The sequence below is a fragment of the Panicum virgatum genome, chromosome 2K (assembly GCF_016808335.1).
Source record: "Panicum virgatum strain AP13 chromosome 2K, P.virgatum_v5, whole genome shotgun sequence".
NCBI classification, from domain to species: Eukaryota; Viridiplantae; Streptophyta; class Magnoliopsida; order Poales; family Poaceae; genus Panicum; species Panicum virgatum.
Window position 1 is genome coordinate 55,942,310 of NC_053137.1, and position 13,291 is coordinate 55,955,600.

General features: G+C 50.2%; 2 protein-coding genes across 8 annotated transcripts; both read right to left on the bottom strand.

The window, feature by feature from the left end:
- Positions 1-231: 231 nt before the first annotated feature.
- Positions 232-3,645, bottom strand: LOC120687580. The gene is made up of 6 exons (XM_039969597.1): positions 3,334-3,645; positions 2,194-3,214; positions 1,916-2,101; positions 1,460-1,793; positions 649-693; positions 232-541 (listed from the first exon to the last, which is right to left on the bottom strand). Exons 2-4 carry the CDS (start codon positions 3,205-3,207, stop codon positions 1,485-1,487), a joined length of 1,509 nt encoding a protein of 502 aa, XP_039825531.1. The 5' UTR covers positions 3,208-3,214; positions 3,334-3,645; the 3' UTR covers positions 232-541; positions 649-693; positions 1,460-1,484.
- A 4,612-nt stretch (positions 3,646-8,257) lies between these two features.
- On the bottom strand, positions 8,258-11,929 carry LOC120687590 (putative F-box/FBD/LRR-repeat protein At3g49030). Of its 7 annotated transcripts, none has more exons than XM_039969615.1 (6): positions 10,584-11,924; positions 10,265-10,459; positions 9,858-10,143; positions 8,979-9,020; positions 8,800-8,865; positions 8,266-8,542 (listed from the first exon to the last, which is right to left on the bottom strand). In XM_039969615.1, exons 1-4 carry the CDS (start codon positions 11,568-11,570, stop codon positions 8,980-8,982), a joined length of 1,509 nt encoding a protein of 502 aa, XP_039825549.1. In that variant the 5' UTR covers positions 11,571-11,924; the 3' UTR covers positions 8,266-8,542; positions 8,800-8,865; position 8,979. The 7 variants fall into 7 exon arrangements, with proteins under 7 accessions (XP_039825579.1, XP_039825549.1, XP_039825571.1 ...); XM_039969637.1 differs by having other exon boundaries at positions 8,266-8,654; positions 8,787-8,865; positions 9,810-10,143; positions 10,584-11,923; XM_039969645.1 differs by lacking the exon at positions 9,858-10,143 and having other exon boundaries at positions 8,258-8,542; positions 10,584-11,929.
- Between the last annotated feature and the right edge of the window lie 1,362 nt (positions 11,930-13,291).

The following is a 13,291-nucleotide window of genomic DNA, read 5'->3' on the forward strand; positions in this document are numbered from 1 at the left end:
ACCGATGCACGCCTAGAGAAACAAGAGGACGCCATTCTCTGCATCTTCATCAGCTTCCACAACGACGATGGTCGAACGTGCATCTTCATCCTGTGTTCTTACTTCCAGAAATGCAGATAGGTTGGAGAAGTTGGATTCAGATTAGAACATGCAACCGAAGCAAGCTTGAAGAAACGAGAGGACAGCATGCTCTACGTCGTCAGCTCCGTTGTTTAGTTTGCAGCCCATGGCAGTAAAATACAGATATAAATATCTGTCAGATAACTCCACAGCATCTACTAATAAGAGCATGATCCATCAGGCTAGTATATTGCCAAAGATATTACGCTACATGTTTCCCCTAAAATAATGTTCCAGGGATAGTACATTGCTAAAAAGATTACATTAATCTTTTTCAGTAGATAAGTTCATCCCAAATGCACGGTAACAGCAGCATCTCTGCCGCCCTTGATAGAGAACCTCTTCTCGGAACTGGGATGCCACTTGAGACGCTTGGAATTTAGGAAATGGATGCTGGCTAAACTCCAACCACTTTAATAGCCTGGACACATCATAATCACGTGCACTGTTAAATATTGCAACCAGACAAGGTAGAAGCTGGACACGAGAAAGAAGCAAACCATACAACTACGAATAGGAAATACTCACCTCAGGCTGTTTATTAGGCTCCATCAAACTTAACTGCAATGGAACCTGGTAAATTCAACATGAGATATGAAATGTGTCTTTTTGATTTAAGTATCGCAAGTCACAATGAAGAAGTATCATTAAGAAAACATGGTCATGGGACGAAATTCGGTAGCACACTTGGAAAGTACAGAAGTATGAGAAAAGTGAAAAGCATGCTTTAAGAAACATATCACAGTTCTTTTATCACAAAACTGAAATAGGACCAAGTGCATCCTTAAAAAAGCAGCAAGAGTACAAATTCAACAAAACAATTGAAAACCACGTTAAAATAATGAAATAGCATACGAACCCTGTTAGAGAAATAGGCAGAAAATAGTGACAGAACATTGTGGCGGTGCTACACTAAATATCTCTCAACTAAATTGCAGTTGCAATTAGTCAAATACCCAATACCAGCAGACCCCATCCTGATTTTGATTGACAACTAATAGACAGGCTTTGTACCAACCTTTCAACGGACTACAGAATCAGTAGGAGCACAAATAACTAATCTACTCTCACCTACTAGTCCCCTATAAGCACATTAAGTTGGCCAAATGTAATAGCCACATGATTATAACATTCATAGAATGTCTTCCACATCACTACATGCCTAAGTGACAGAATAGCCGGAAACCTATGAAAACAACACTGGTCCATCCAAAAGTCGCCACACACCATACCTCTTTTTAATGTATAAAAGCAAAACTATAAGAAAATGGTAGAATAGTGATTAATAAAGCATGAGTCTAATTTCAACAAGGCTAGGATAAAATCATATATACCATACCTTTTCACATCTACGAGCAAGCTAGTCATGCGGACAACACCGGCTCACCAGACCAGTGATAAAATTTGCAATTCACAGAGGGATGTGACTTCAAGATGCTTTGCACTTTACTAGAAAAGCGGCGAATGTGCTGTTTAGACTTCGTCTTGAACGTGATGGTCACTCTCTCAAGCCTCGCTGCACTTCTTAATATCACCTTCAACATATCGATTTCATGATCCTCCCCTCTAACGCCTTTAATTTCCATTTCATTCAGATGAGTCAAGGAGACAGTCTGACTTGTCCAGTTATTCAACTGAATACAGGGGCAGCTCGCAGTGCATAGTATTCTCCCCTAAACGAAAATTGAAGTGAGGATGTGTGATCAGTCATTGATGTTCCATAGTAAAGGCCTAACCTCCAGCATGACTGACGAAAGTTCAAAATGTAAATCAGGCAGAAAGATGGACTGATTACATGAAACTTAGGAATGTCCAGCTTAAGCCTCTTTATCGAGGCATAAACCTCAAGCAGGTGCAGGACCATTGCTCCATAGACATGTCCGCAGGAGTTGATGCAGAGCTCTAGAGCAGAAATGTTGGCAACAGGAAAGAGGGACGATACATAATGCTCAAAGCTCGGGGCGGCAGCTTCCTGAACAAACTGCACAGCAATTTTGGCAGCGTGAGGTACCATCATGATGCCAACATAAATATTCAGCACCGCAGAGAAATTAAGCAGGAGAGGAGACTCACCACTTGCGATTCCCATATGCCGAGCGACAGGGTATGCGAGGGAGGGCTGTGCTGCAGCGGCTCTTGGCGCTCCGATGTCTTTATGGTCACGTTCCTCAGGCACCAAATGTCACCAAAGCGAACACGTGACGCGCGGTTACTGCATTGCCATGAGAGATCCTCCACATCTGGTGCCATGTAGTACAGGACACCCGCCCTGGCCTCAAATGTCAGCTTCTTAAGCCTAGGGGCTACGATGACGACTCGCCGGAGCGGCGCCGTGGCTGACAGAACAAGCTCCTCGAGCAAGGGCAGGTTGACCGTGATGGAGCCACGGTCCAGATGGGAGATGGAAATGGAAAGGCTACGCAGGGCGGAACAGCGGTCGAGCAGTCTAGCTAGGACGACGTCGTAGCAACGAAGCGACAGGCTCTCGAGGTCGGGCATGTCCCCTAACTCGGGCGTGATCAGATTGACGCCCTGCACATCCAGCGTGATCGACCTGGTGCCGTCGAGGCGGGGCAGCATCACCACGCCGCCGGGGACGAGCCCAAAAACTTGGACGGTGAAGGTGACGGCGAGGTTCTCCGGCTGCAGCGTCGCGGCGGCGTTCAGGAGCGCGGCGATCTGGGCGGGCGAGAAAATGCGGTAGCAGGAGGCGCCGACGTCGAGGAGCCGCGGCCGGGCGCGGGGCTCGAGCTCGAACGCGGCGGCGAGCCGCGCGAGCGCGGCGTGGAGCGACCCGGGGGCCACCTCGCGGAGGACGAGGTCGGGGAGGCGGGTCCAGAGGCCGCGCCACCGCCGCGACAGCAGGCCCGTCCGGGCGGCGGCGGCGGCGCAGCCGAGACGGTTGAGGATCTGTATCAGCAGGTCGTCGGGCAGGGCGCTGATGCGGTCGGCGCCGCCGGGGTCGCGGCCGCGGCCGAGCCGGGCGGATCGACGGGCGTGCCCGCGCCCGCCGCCGCCGCAGGAGCAGCCCGGGAGGTCCCGGTGGCAACGCGCGCAGGATCTCTGGTTCCGATTCGCCCGAGCCATCTTAGCACTGCATTGATCCAGGAACCGAAGACCAGTGGTTTGAGTGCTACCGCAATTTGACTAGAATTTCGCACGTATGGAGTGGGATATTAAACGATCGAGCGAGCAGAAATAATAGGAACTAACCGTCGATGAAGAAGCTAGTAGAAACACGTGGATGGATGGATGCACGGCACGACGGCACGAACAAGGTGCAGGGACGCTTGCTTTGCTTGGTGTGGGCTGTATCTAGGCGCCGGCCATTGAAGTTGAGGTCCGTCAGGCGCCTGAATCTATCGTCGGAGGTGGGGGGAGGGTGCGTGCAGCGCAGAGACGAATGGAAGCATTCGGATAGGGTTGGGGGGAGTGGGACTGTGGCCTCTGGAGGGAGGAGGAAGAAGGCGTCGCGCGCGTGGCGTGCGAGAGAAGGAGCCGCTGGTGCCCGGATAGTCAACGAGCGCAGCCTGCACTGCAGGTCTCTGCGCACAGTAGGCACTAGGCAGCAGGCTGCGTGCGTGCCGTGCTGCGGCTGCGGCTGCGGGCCCCTCCTCCCAATCCCGTTTGCTTCGAGTAGAAGCCTCGGAGCCACGGTCAATGCAGTCAGCAGTAACGTGGCCGACGTGATGCTGGACGAGACCTCTCGGCTCCGCGAAAAGTTTGGATTTTTTTTAATGTACTCCCTATGTCCCACAATATTATCGTACCAAGCATTCAAAATTTGTGTCACAATATAAGTATTTCTAGACTATTGTAGGTTCCACTAGCTATAGATTCCACTGCCGTGTTGATCCATCGAGTGAAAAAAATCCACAATCTTCTCCTTCTCTCCTTCCTCAGCCCCCCCACCGGCCCAATCTCCTACTCGTCTCCTTCCTCAGCCCCCGCCGGGCCTCTGAGATCTGCGTGACGGGGATGGAAGGAGGCCAGGGGCGCGGCGGGAGGCGCTGCGCACACTGAAGGCGGGAGCGGCGGCGGTGGCCTCCTCCCCCTGCTCCGTCAGCTGCGCGGGGGCGCCTCCTTTCCCTGCTCCAGCCGGTCCCCTCCTTTTCCCTGCTCCAGTCGGCCGAGGCACGCCCGCCCGCGCTCCCCCCCTTCCGCACAGGGGCCCGCGGTGCTGCCCTCCTTGACGGCGGCGGCGAGAGCCGCTCAGCGCTGGTGTCCCCGCGAGCTCCCCACCCTCCGCCGCTCCATTATTGGCCTCTCACCTTCCCTCCAGTCACCTCCCCTCCCTCCCCATGGAAGAGACGAGTGTTGAACAGCGCAGGCGCCAGCGAGCTGAGCGGCACCAGCAGCAAATTTTTGAGCGGCGGCGGCGGAGCATTCCTTTGGCGCGGCGGACCAAAGCTGTGTCGCAACGGAGGGGAGGTCATGAGGCGGCGATGCGTCGTGCTATAGTGGCGTTGGCGTGGCTCCCTGATGAGGACGTGGAGGTGCCATCGGCGCCGGATCTGGAAGCGCCGCCAGTGGCGGCCGGTGAGATGATTGCATCCCCAGTAGCTGATGCGGCGTCGGTGGGAGCGGCCACAGAGTCCACGGATGTTGCTGCTACGGATGCGTCGGTGGCATCGGGACTAGAGGACGGGTGGTGTGCGGGAGCAGCTGCAATGGCGGCGGGAGGCACGGCGTCGGTGGCTGCGGCGGCTGGGGCGGGAGGCGCGGCGGCCCCGGCTGCTGCAGAGTCGATGGGAGTTTCTCCGGCCTCGGATTGTGCTCGAGTGATTCCTTTTGAGGATGCGCTCAGTATGCACGACGCCATGGAGTTCCGTCTTGGAGGCCGCCACTGGCTCGATATCGTGCCTAAGAAGAGGACCTCCAGGGACTCAGTGTGCAACCGGCCAAGCTGCGACGACGGTTCTGCCTGAGCGCCTTCATGAAATGGGTAATCAACTACATCTATCCTTCATGGCCATAGCTTGCAAAGCAATGTGACCTCTTTTGAATGATGCTCTGTGCAACGGATGATGCTCTGTATATGGATGGTGCTAGTACTAGTAGAAAGAATAGTTGAATATTGTAGCCGATTGGATCATGCTTTTGTCTATATATATGTTGACATGTTTAAGTGACTATGGTGTTAACTCATGTGTATGCCAATACAATCAACTGCGACTTCATTTCAATTCTTTCAAATGCATGATGGAATGGTTTAGTTGACATAATTCATGGTAATTGTGCCGGAATAGTTTAGTCATTTACAAAATGAGTTGTGCAGCCACTTCCAAAATGCCTAGGCTGCAATGTACAAAATATATCCAGCAAAAGACCTACTCCTAGCCCACCTTGTCCCAGCGATATCTACAACAAAAGATATATCTACAGCAAAAGATATATCTACAACAAAAGATATATCTACTTCTATCATGCACCCTTGTAGAGTCAAGAAGACATTTCTAATTTTGGATTCATCATAACTACTGAACTGCACATTCTGAATTAAATCATCCATGTTCTTGGACTGTGTAAGAAAGGTCTTGGATTGTAGGGAGGCAAAGAAACCGAGGTCTAGAATATTCAAATCAGGTGAGTTCGGTGGCTGGTTGAATATGCGAATGTCTAGCCCTGTTTGTTGAACAGCAAGACGAAATGCTTCATCATTTGGTTCTATGTGTGTGCGTGCGTTATCTTGTTGGATCCAGATTGTCTCTGCTCTAGCTTCCTGGGGCCACTTTGCAACAATAGCTGGAAGAACCTTTGTGATAAGGAAGCTTCTACTAACATCCCTTGTCACATTGATTGGCTTGGTGATTGGAGTACCCTTTTCTCTATTTTTGCTCCTTTGTGCTGGTTGTTTCATCGGCGCCATTGAACGCATCATCTACATTGACAAATCAATCAAAATTTCAGAGGTACAACATTTACATAAAGCCTCAAATTCTAAATTTGCTGAAACTGAAATTTTTCATTCTTTGCATGTACCTTGATCGCTGGACCCTTGGAGCTCCTCTTCCTCGAAGGTAACATGAAAATCATATGCATACACAGTAGCATCTTCATCTACATGGTAGCAGTAACAAGAAATGTAAGAACTGTATGGCATCAATTAGTTGAAAATTACTCTTAACCTTGCATTTACTCTACCTGCCTCCTCTTCCTCCAAATCAATGTCTGAATCAAAGTTTGCTGCTGCTGCTGCAGGTGCATATAACCCATCCACTTCTTCTACATGGAAGAGTGAGAAAACTCTGAGGTAAAATCCGAAACCAAAGCAAACCAAGTGTATGCATGCATGACAAATATGTCTTGTGGTCTTCCAAAGTTTCTAACCTGATTCATATGCTGCCAAGTTGAGGTCAAAAGAATGTGCTCCATCTCCATCTTCCATAGGGTGGGCTCCAGCAAGGGGTGGGTGCTCCAGGCCGTGAGGTAAACCCTCAAAAGGGCCATCTTCTTCATCTGCTGTTGCTGGAATGTTGAGGTCCACTGCCATGGGGCATGGAGTTTGTGTGGTGATGCTAGAATGTTGGTGGTCCAGAGGCCTTATGTACTCCTGCGCTATCATTTTGCTTTTTGGTTGTTTGAACTTGCCGCCAGCTTTTTTGGCGCATGCACCCACCTGTTTTGGCGCATCAGTAAATTGTGAATGCCTTTTGGCGCTCTGTACATCGCTCCCGTGAATGGATGGACTGCTGGTCCACAGTGTGTTGTACTTTTGTCATTGCAATGGAATACTTTACTCTTACATGCGGTGGACCATAGAATATCTTAGGGTACATGCGTCATTTTAACAGACTATTATTTCTTGCATTTGAATGCTTCAAATGCTAACATATAGGGACGGAGGGAGTAATATATTTTATTGTTATTTAATAATTAATGTTTAATTATAAACTAATTAAATTTAAAAAATTCATCTTGTATGAAACAATTATATTGTATAATTAGTTATTTTTAATTGTATTTAATGCTTTATATATGTGTTTAAAAATTTTATGCGACGAGTACTGTAATTTTTTTTTGGGAAACTAAACAGGGCCGCAACTGCCGTATCATCGATTCACAGCCCCACGGCTTGCATGCATGCATTCTCTCAGCTGAATTTTGTTTTCCTAAGGCTAGCTGCCTAGCTCCAGTGCTGCAGTCGAATTGAACTGGCAGCACAAGTCGGATACAACCAGGGTTAACCATTTCGTTTTCCGGTCAAATCCCGGTGTCTAGCGGAAACGGAATTCCGTTCCGAAATTTCGGTAAATTTCGGCGAATTTCGTTGAATTTCGGTCGAAATTTGTTGAATTTTGAATTTGAAAACGAAATATACCGAAATTTCGGATCCCGGTAACTAGCGGAAACGGAAAATTTTCCAAAATTTCGGCAAAATTTCGCCGAAATTGTTAACCCTGGATACAACTAGAGTTCGGCCCTACTGTGTCAGCGTCGTTTACATGGGCCCATCTAAGAAAAAATTGCGAAACCCACCGGAGGCACTTCCTTCCACCCATATGCCTGCTCAACCATTTATTCACCACGAGTCCACTTGTCCGTAGAGTTTCGATTTGTATTATAAGGCGCTGTTTAGTTAAAACGCAAAATTTTTTACGAAAGAATTTACAAACTTTTTGCACAGATGTATTGTAAATTGCGAGACAAATCTAATGATGATAATTAATCCATAATTAGCGGATGGTTACTGTAGCACCACTGTTGCAAATCATAGATTAAGTAGGCTCATTAAATTCGTCTCGCGATTTACAACCTATCTATAAAAAAATTTATAAATAGATTTTATTTAGTACACTCAATGCATGTGTCGAAACATTTGATGTGACGTGTGACCTTTTTTTGCGTTTACGAAGTTTACGAGGTGGTACTAAACTGGGCCTAACAATGATGGTTCGGCTGCCACAGAGGTGATGGTTCGGCATGTCCTCTTCACGGTTCGTTTTTTCTGCACACTGGTGGTGCCCTAACGGACGGTCCAGATTACTAGCAACGTCAATGAAAAAACATTTTCCTTCGCTCGTCCACTTATTTTGGGGGAAAAAAACTAAGTGACTCCAGCCTAGCATATACCTAGAGAAAAAATCATCTGACCAAAGCACGGAAAAAAATCATCACAGCCAACCAGTCGGGAGGATCAGCACGGAATGATATACCTAGAGTTTTCAGCCCATAGCACTAAAATGAAGATATACATATTTGTCAGATAAGTCCACAGTATCTACTAATAAGAGCATGATCCAGCAGGCTAGTATATTGCCGAGGATATTACGGTACATGTTTCCCCCAAAATAATGCTCCAGGGATAGTACATTGCTAAAGAGAGTAAATTAATCTTTTTCAGTAGATAAGTTCATCCCAAATGCACGGTAACAGCAGCATCTCTGCCGCCCTTGATATAGAAGTGGCCTCTGGGACGCCCCTCCAGGGATAGTACATTGTTAAAGAGAGTAAATTAATCTTTTTCAGTAGATAAGTTCATCCCAAATGCACGGTAACAGCAGCATCTCTGCCGCCCTTGATACAGAAGTGGCCTCTGGGATGGAACCGGATCAGCTGACGTCGGGGCTGCTGACATTGGGTCACTGCCAGCGGGCCCCAGCGCTAGTGGGCCCCACATGCAGTGGCTCAAAGTCAGCCACCCCAATTGCAGCGGATCTCAATCCCTCTGGGACGCCCCTTGAGACACTTGGAATTTAGGAAATGGATGCTGGATGCTGGTTAAACTCCAACCACTTAAATAGCCTGGACACATCATATCACGTGCATTGTTAAATACCGCAATCAGACAAGGTGGAAGCTGGACACAAGAAAGAAGGAAATCCTACGACTAATAAGAAGAGGAAATTGCTACTCACTTCAGGCTGTTTTGGCTCCATCAAAATTAACTGCAGTGGAACCTGGTAAATTCCAAACAAACTGCATGAGATATGAAATGTATCTTTTCGATTAAGTATCGCAAGTCACAATGAAGAAGTGTCATCAAGAAAACAAGATTATAGGACGAAATTCAGCGGCACACTTGGAAAGTGCAGTAGTATGAGCAAAGTAAAAACTATGCTTCAAGAAAAATATCACAGTTCTTGCATCACAAAACTGAAATAGGACCAAGGACTGAAACTGATCCTTAAAAGAGCTGAGCAAAAAAAGCAGCAGAAGCACAAGTTCAATAAAACAATTGAAAACTATGTTGTAATAATAAAATAGCATACAAACCCTGTGTTAGAACATTGTGACGGTGCTACACTAAATATCTCACAACAAAATTGAAGTTGCAAGTAGCCAAATACACATCAACAAACCCCATCCTGATTTTGATCGACAACTACAGCAGTAGACAGACTTCCTACCAACATTTTTAAGCAGACGGCAGAATCAGTAAGAGCATACTAGTCCCTAATAAGCAAATTAAGCTAGCCAAACATAATGGCCACATGATCATAGCATCCAGGGAATGTCTTCCACTTCACTCTTCTACATGCCTAAGTGACAGAATAGCTGGTTACAAGAAAACATAAGAAACCAACACCAATCCATCCAAAAGTTAGTCACACTAGCCAGTATACCACACCTCGCCTCAACCATTGGCCTGAACATATAAAAGCAAAACTATAAGGGAATGGCAGAATAGAGATTAATAAAGCATGTCTTCTAATTTCAACAGGGTTGGGACAAAAAGCATATCATACCTTTTCACACCTACAAGTAAGCTAGTCATGCAAACACCACCTCCTCACCAGAACAGCGATAAATTCCGCACTTCACATAGGGATGTGCCTTCAAGATTCTTTGTAGTTTATTGGAAAAGTGGCGAATGTGCTGTTTCGACTTCGTCTTGAATGTGATGGTCACTCTTTCAAGCCTCGCTGCACTTCTTAATATGACTTTTAATATATCAATTTCATGATCCTCCCCTCTAACGCCTTTAATTTCCATTTCTTTCAGATGAGTCAAGGAGACAGTCTGATTGCTCCAGTTATTCAACTGAATACAGGGGCAGTTCGCACTACATTCTCTTCTCTCCTAGAGGAAAATTGAAGTGTGAATGTGTGATTAGTCATTGATGTTTCATACTAAAGACCCCATCTCTAGCATGACTGGCAAAAGTTTAAAATACAAACCAGACAGAAAGATGGACAATTACCTGAAACTTACACAGGTCCACCTTGAGCCTCTTTATCAAGGTATAAACCTCCAGCAGGTGCAGGACCAGTACTCCGTAGACATGACCGCTGGAGTTGATGCACAGCTCTAAAGCAGAAATGTTGGCAATAGGACAGCAGGATGATATGTAATGCTCAAAGTCAAAGCTCAGGGCTGCACCTTCTTCCTGATCAAACTGCACAGCAATTTGGCAGCGTGAGGTACCAGCATGATGCAAACTTTTTTTTTTGTTAAGGGATAGCATGATGCCAACTTAGTCATCACAGTAGAGAAATTAAGAAGGAGAGGAGACTCAGCACCTGCCATTCAAATATGTTGAGCGACAGGGTGTTGGAGGTAGGGCAGCGCTGCAGCTGACCTTGAGGCTCCGATGTCTTCATAGTCACGGTCATCAGGGACCAAATATCACCAAAGTGAACATGTGACGCGCCGCTAGCGCATTGCCACGAGAGATGCTCCACCTCTGATGCCATGTAGCACAGGGAGAAATCATCCAGGACACCCTCTATGGCCCCAAACGTCAGCTTCTTAAGCCTAGGGGCTTTGATGACGACTCGCCGGAGCTGCGCCGTGGCCGACAGAACTAGCTCCTCGAGCAAGGGCAGGTCGATCGTGATGGAGTCAAGGCGCCAGTAGGAGATCGAGAGGCTACGCAGCGCGGAGCAGCGGCGGAGCAGGCTGAATGGGACGGCGTCGTAGCGATGAAGCGACAGGCTCTCGAGGTCGGGCATGTCCCCGAATTGGGGGGTGATCAGACTGACGCCCTGCACGTCCAGCGTCATCGACCTGGTGCCGTCGAGGGAGGGTAGCATCACCAGGACGGCAGCGGCGACGGCGATAGTGAGATTCTCCGGCTGCAGCATCGCGGCGGCGTTGAGCAGCGAGGCGATCTGGGCGGGCGAGAACATGCGGTAGCTGGGGGCCCGGATGTTGAGGAGCCGCGGCCGGGCGCGGGGCTCGAGCTCGAACGCGGCGACGAGCCGCGCGAGCGCGGCGTGGAGCGAGCCGGGGTTCATCTCGCGGAGGACGAGGTCGGGGAGGCGGGTCCAGAGGCCCCGCCACCGGCGCGACAGCAGGCCCGTCCGGGCGGCGGCGGCGGCGCAGCCGAGGCGGTTGAGGATCTGGAGCAGCAGGTCGTCGGGCAGGGCGCTGATGCGGTCGGCGCCGCCCGGGTCGCGGCCGCGGCAGAGCCGGGCGGATCGACGGGCGGGCCCGACGCCGCCGCAGGAGCAGGTCGGGAGGTCCCTGTGGCAACGCGTGCAGGATCTCTGGTTCGCCCGAGCCATCTTAGCACTGCCTTGATCCAATGCAAGAACCGAAGCCACTGCTGGTTTGAATGTGACTAAAATTTCGTACGTATGGAGAGCAAGCAGAAATAGCAACTGACCGTCGATGGATGCACGGCACAGCACGACGGCAGGAGCAAGGTGCGCAGGGACGCTTGCTTGGTGGGGCTGTATCTAGGCGCCGGCCATTGAAGATGAGGTGAGGCGCCTCAATCTTTCGTCGGAGGTGGGGGAAGGGTGCGTGGTGAGACTGCGAGACGACTGGGAAGCGTTTGGATGAGGTGGGAGGGAGATGAGAAGATGAAGATCTCAACAAAGAAGGCGTCGCGCACGAGCGTGGTGTGCCGAACAAGGAACCGCTGGTGACTGGTGTGGTGGTCGCATGGTCAACGAGCCCAGCCTGCAGGTCTGCGCCCAGGACGTAGACAGAGGGGCCGTTTAGTTCCAAACAAAAAAAAATTTGAGTGTCACATCAACACTTTGATCAGACGTCGGGAAGATTTTTCGGACATTAATTAAAAAACTAATTTCAGAACTCACCTAGAAACCGCGAGACGAATCTTTTGAGGCCTTTGACCGCATCATTAGCACATGTGTTACTGTAGCATTTATGGCTAATCATGCACTAATTAGGCTCAAAAGATTCGTCTCGTCGTGTACATCCAAACTGTGCAATTAGTTTTATTATTTAACTACATTTAGTGCTCCATGCATATGTCCAAAGGAGAAGACACAAATTTCGAGGTGAAAATTTTTGGTAACTAAACGCCCCCAGAGGCAGGCTTCGGGTCTGTTTGGCAAGGCTCCGGCTCTTTGGAAAACAGTTTCGGCTCTAGCTCCTCTGGTGGAGCGGCTTTTCTGGTAGAGCTGGAGTCGTTTTCAAAAACGTTTGGCTAAACAGCTTCACCATTGTAGTGAAGTTGTAAAATGTCTAAATTTCTCGTTTTTTCTTTCTTTTCTTTTTTTTCTCCTCTCCTTTTCTTTTTCTTCCTCTTTTTTCCCCTCCTCTCCTCTTATCCATTCGCCGCACCCCGTCCCCATCTCCTCGCGGTGCTCGTCGCCAGCCCTGCCGCCTCCTTCTCCTCTCCTCCCGCGGCGGCAGCGGCGGCCCGCGCCTCCTCCTCCTCCCGGCGGCGGGGACTCACGCCTCCTCCTTCGGTCCTCCTCCCGGCGGCTGGGGCTCGCGCCTCCTCCTCCTCCTCCTCCCGGCGGCAGGGACCCGTGACGCCTCCTCCGGTCCTCCTCCCGGCGGCGGGGACTCGCGACTCCTCCTCCGGTCCTCCTCCCGGCGGCGGGGACTCGCGACTCCTCCTGCGGTCCTCCTCCCGGCGGCGGGGACTCGCGACTCCTCCTGCGGTCCTCCTCCCGGCGGCGGGGACTCGCGACTCCTCCTCCGGTCCTCCTCCCGGCGGCGGGGACTCGCGACTCCTCCTCCGGTCCTCCTCCCGGCGGCGGGGACTCGCGCCTCCTCCTCCTCCGCATGCCGGCGGCGGTCCGCGCCTCCTCCTCTTCCGCACACCAGCGGCCCCGCCTCCTCCTCTTCCGCACACCAGCGGCCCCGCCTCCTGCTCCTTCCGGCGGTCTGGCCGCCTTCGTCCTTGCTGGGCCGCGCCCCAGCGGCGGCCTGCGCCCGCGTGCCCGCGCGTAGTCCGTGCCTAGGGGCAAAGATGGGAAGGGGGAAGAGGAGCCGTGCGGAGCCACATTCCCGTGGCTTCGCCTCC

Coding starts and splice junctions, on each gene's coding strand:
- LOC120687580 (XM_039969597.1), bottom strand. CDS start 3,207: ATGGCTCGGGCGAATCGGAACCAGAGATCCTGCGCGCGTTGCCACCGG. Junction 2,102..2,193: donor GCATATGGGAATCGCAAGTG/GTGAGTCTCCTC, acceptor ATTGCTGTGCAG/TTTGTTCAGGAAGCTGCCGC. Junction 1,794..1,915: donor TGGACATTCCTAAGTTTCAT/GTAATCAGTCCA, acceptor ATTTTCGTTTAG/GGGAGAATACTATGCACTGC.
- LOC120687590 (XM_039969615.1), bottom strand. CDS start 11,570: ATGGCTCGGGCGAACCAGAGATCCTGCACGCGTTGCCACAGGGACCTC. Junction 10,144..10,264: donor TGGACCTGTGTAAGTTTCAG/GTAATTGTCCAT, acceptor ATTTTCCTCTAG/GAGAGAAGAGAATGTAGTGC. Junction 9,021..9,857: donor CGGAATTTATCGCTGTTCTG/GTGAGGAGGTGG, acceptor GGAATTTACCAG/GTTCCACTGCAGTTAATTTT.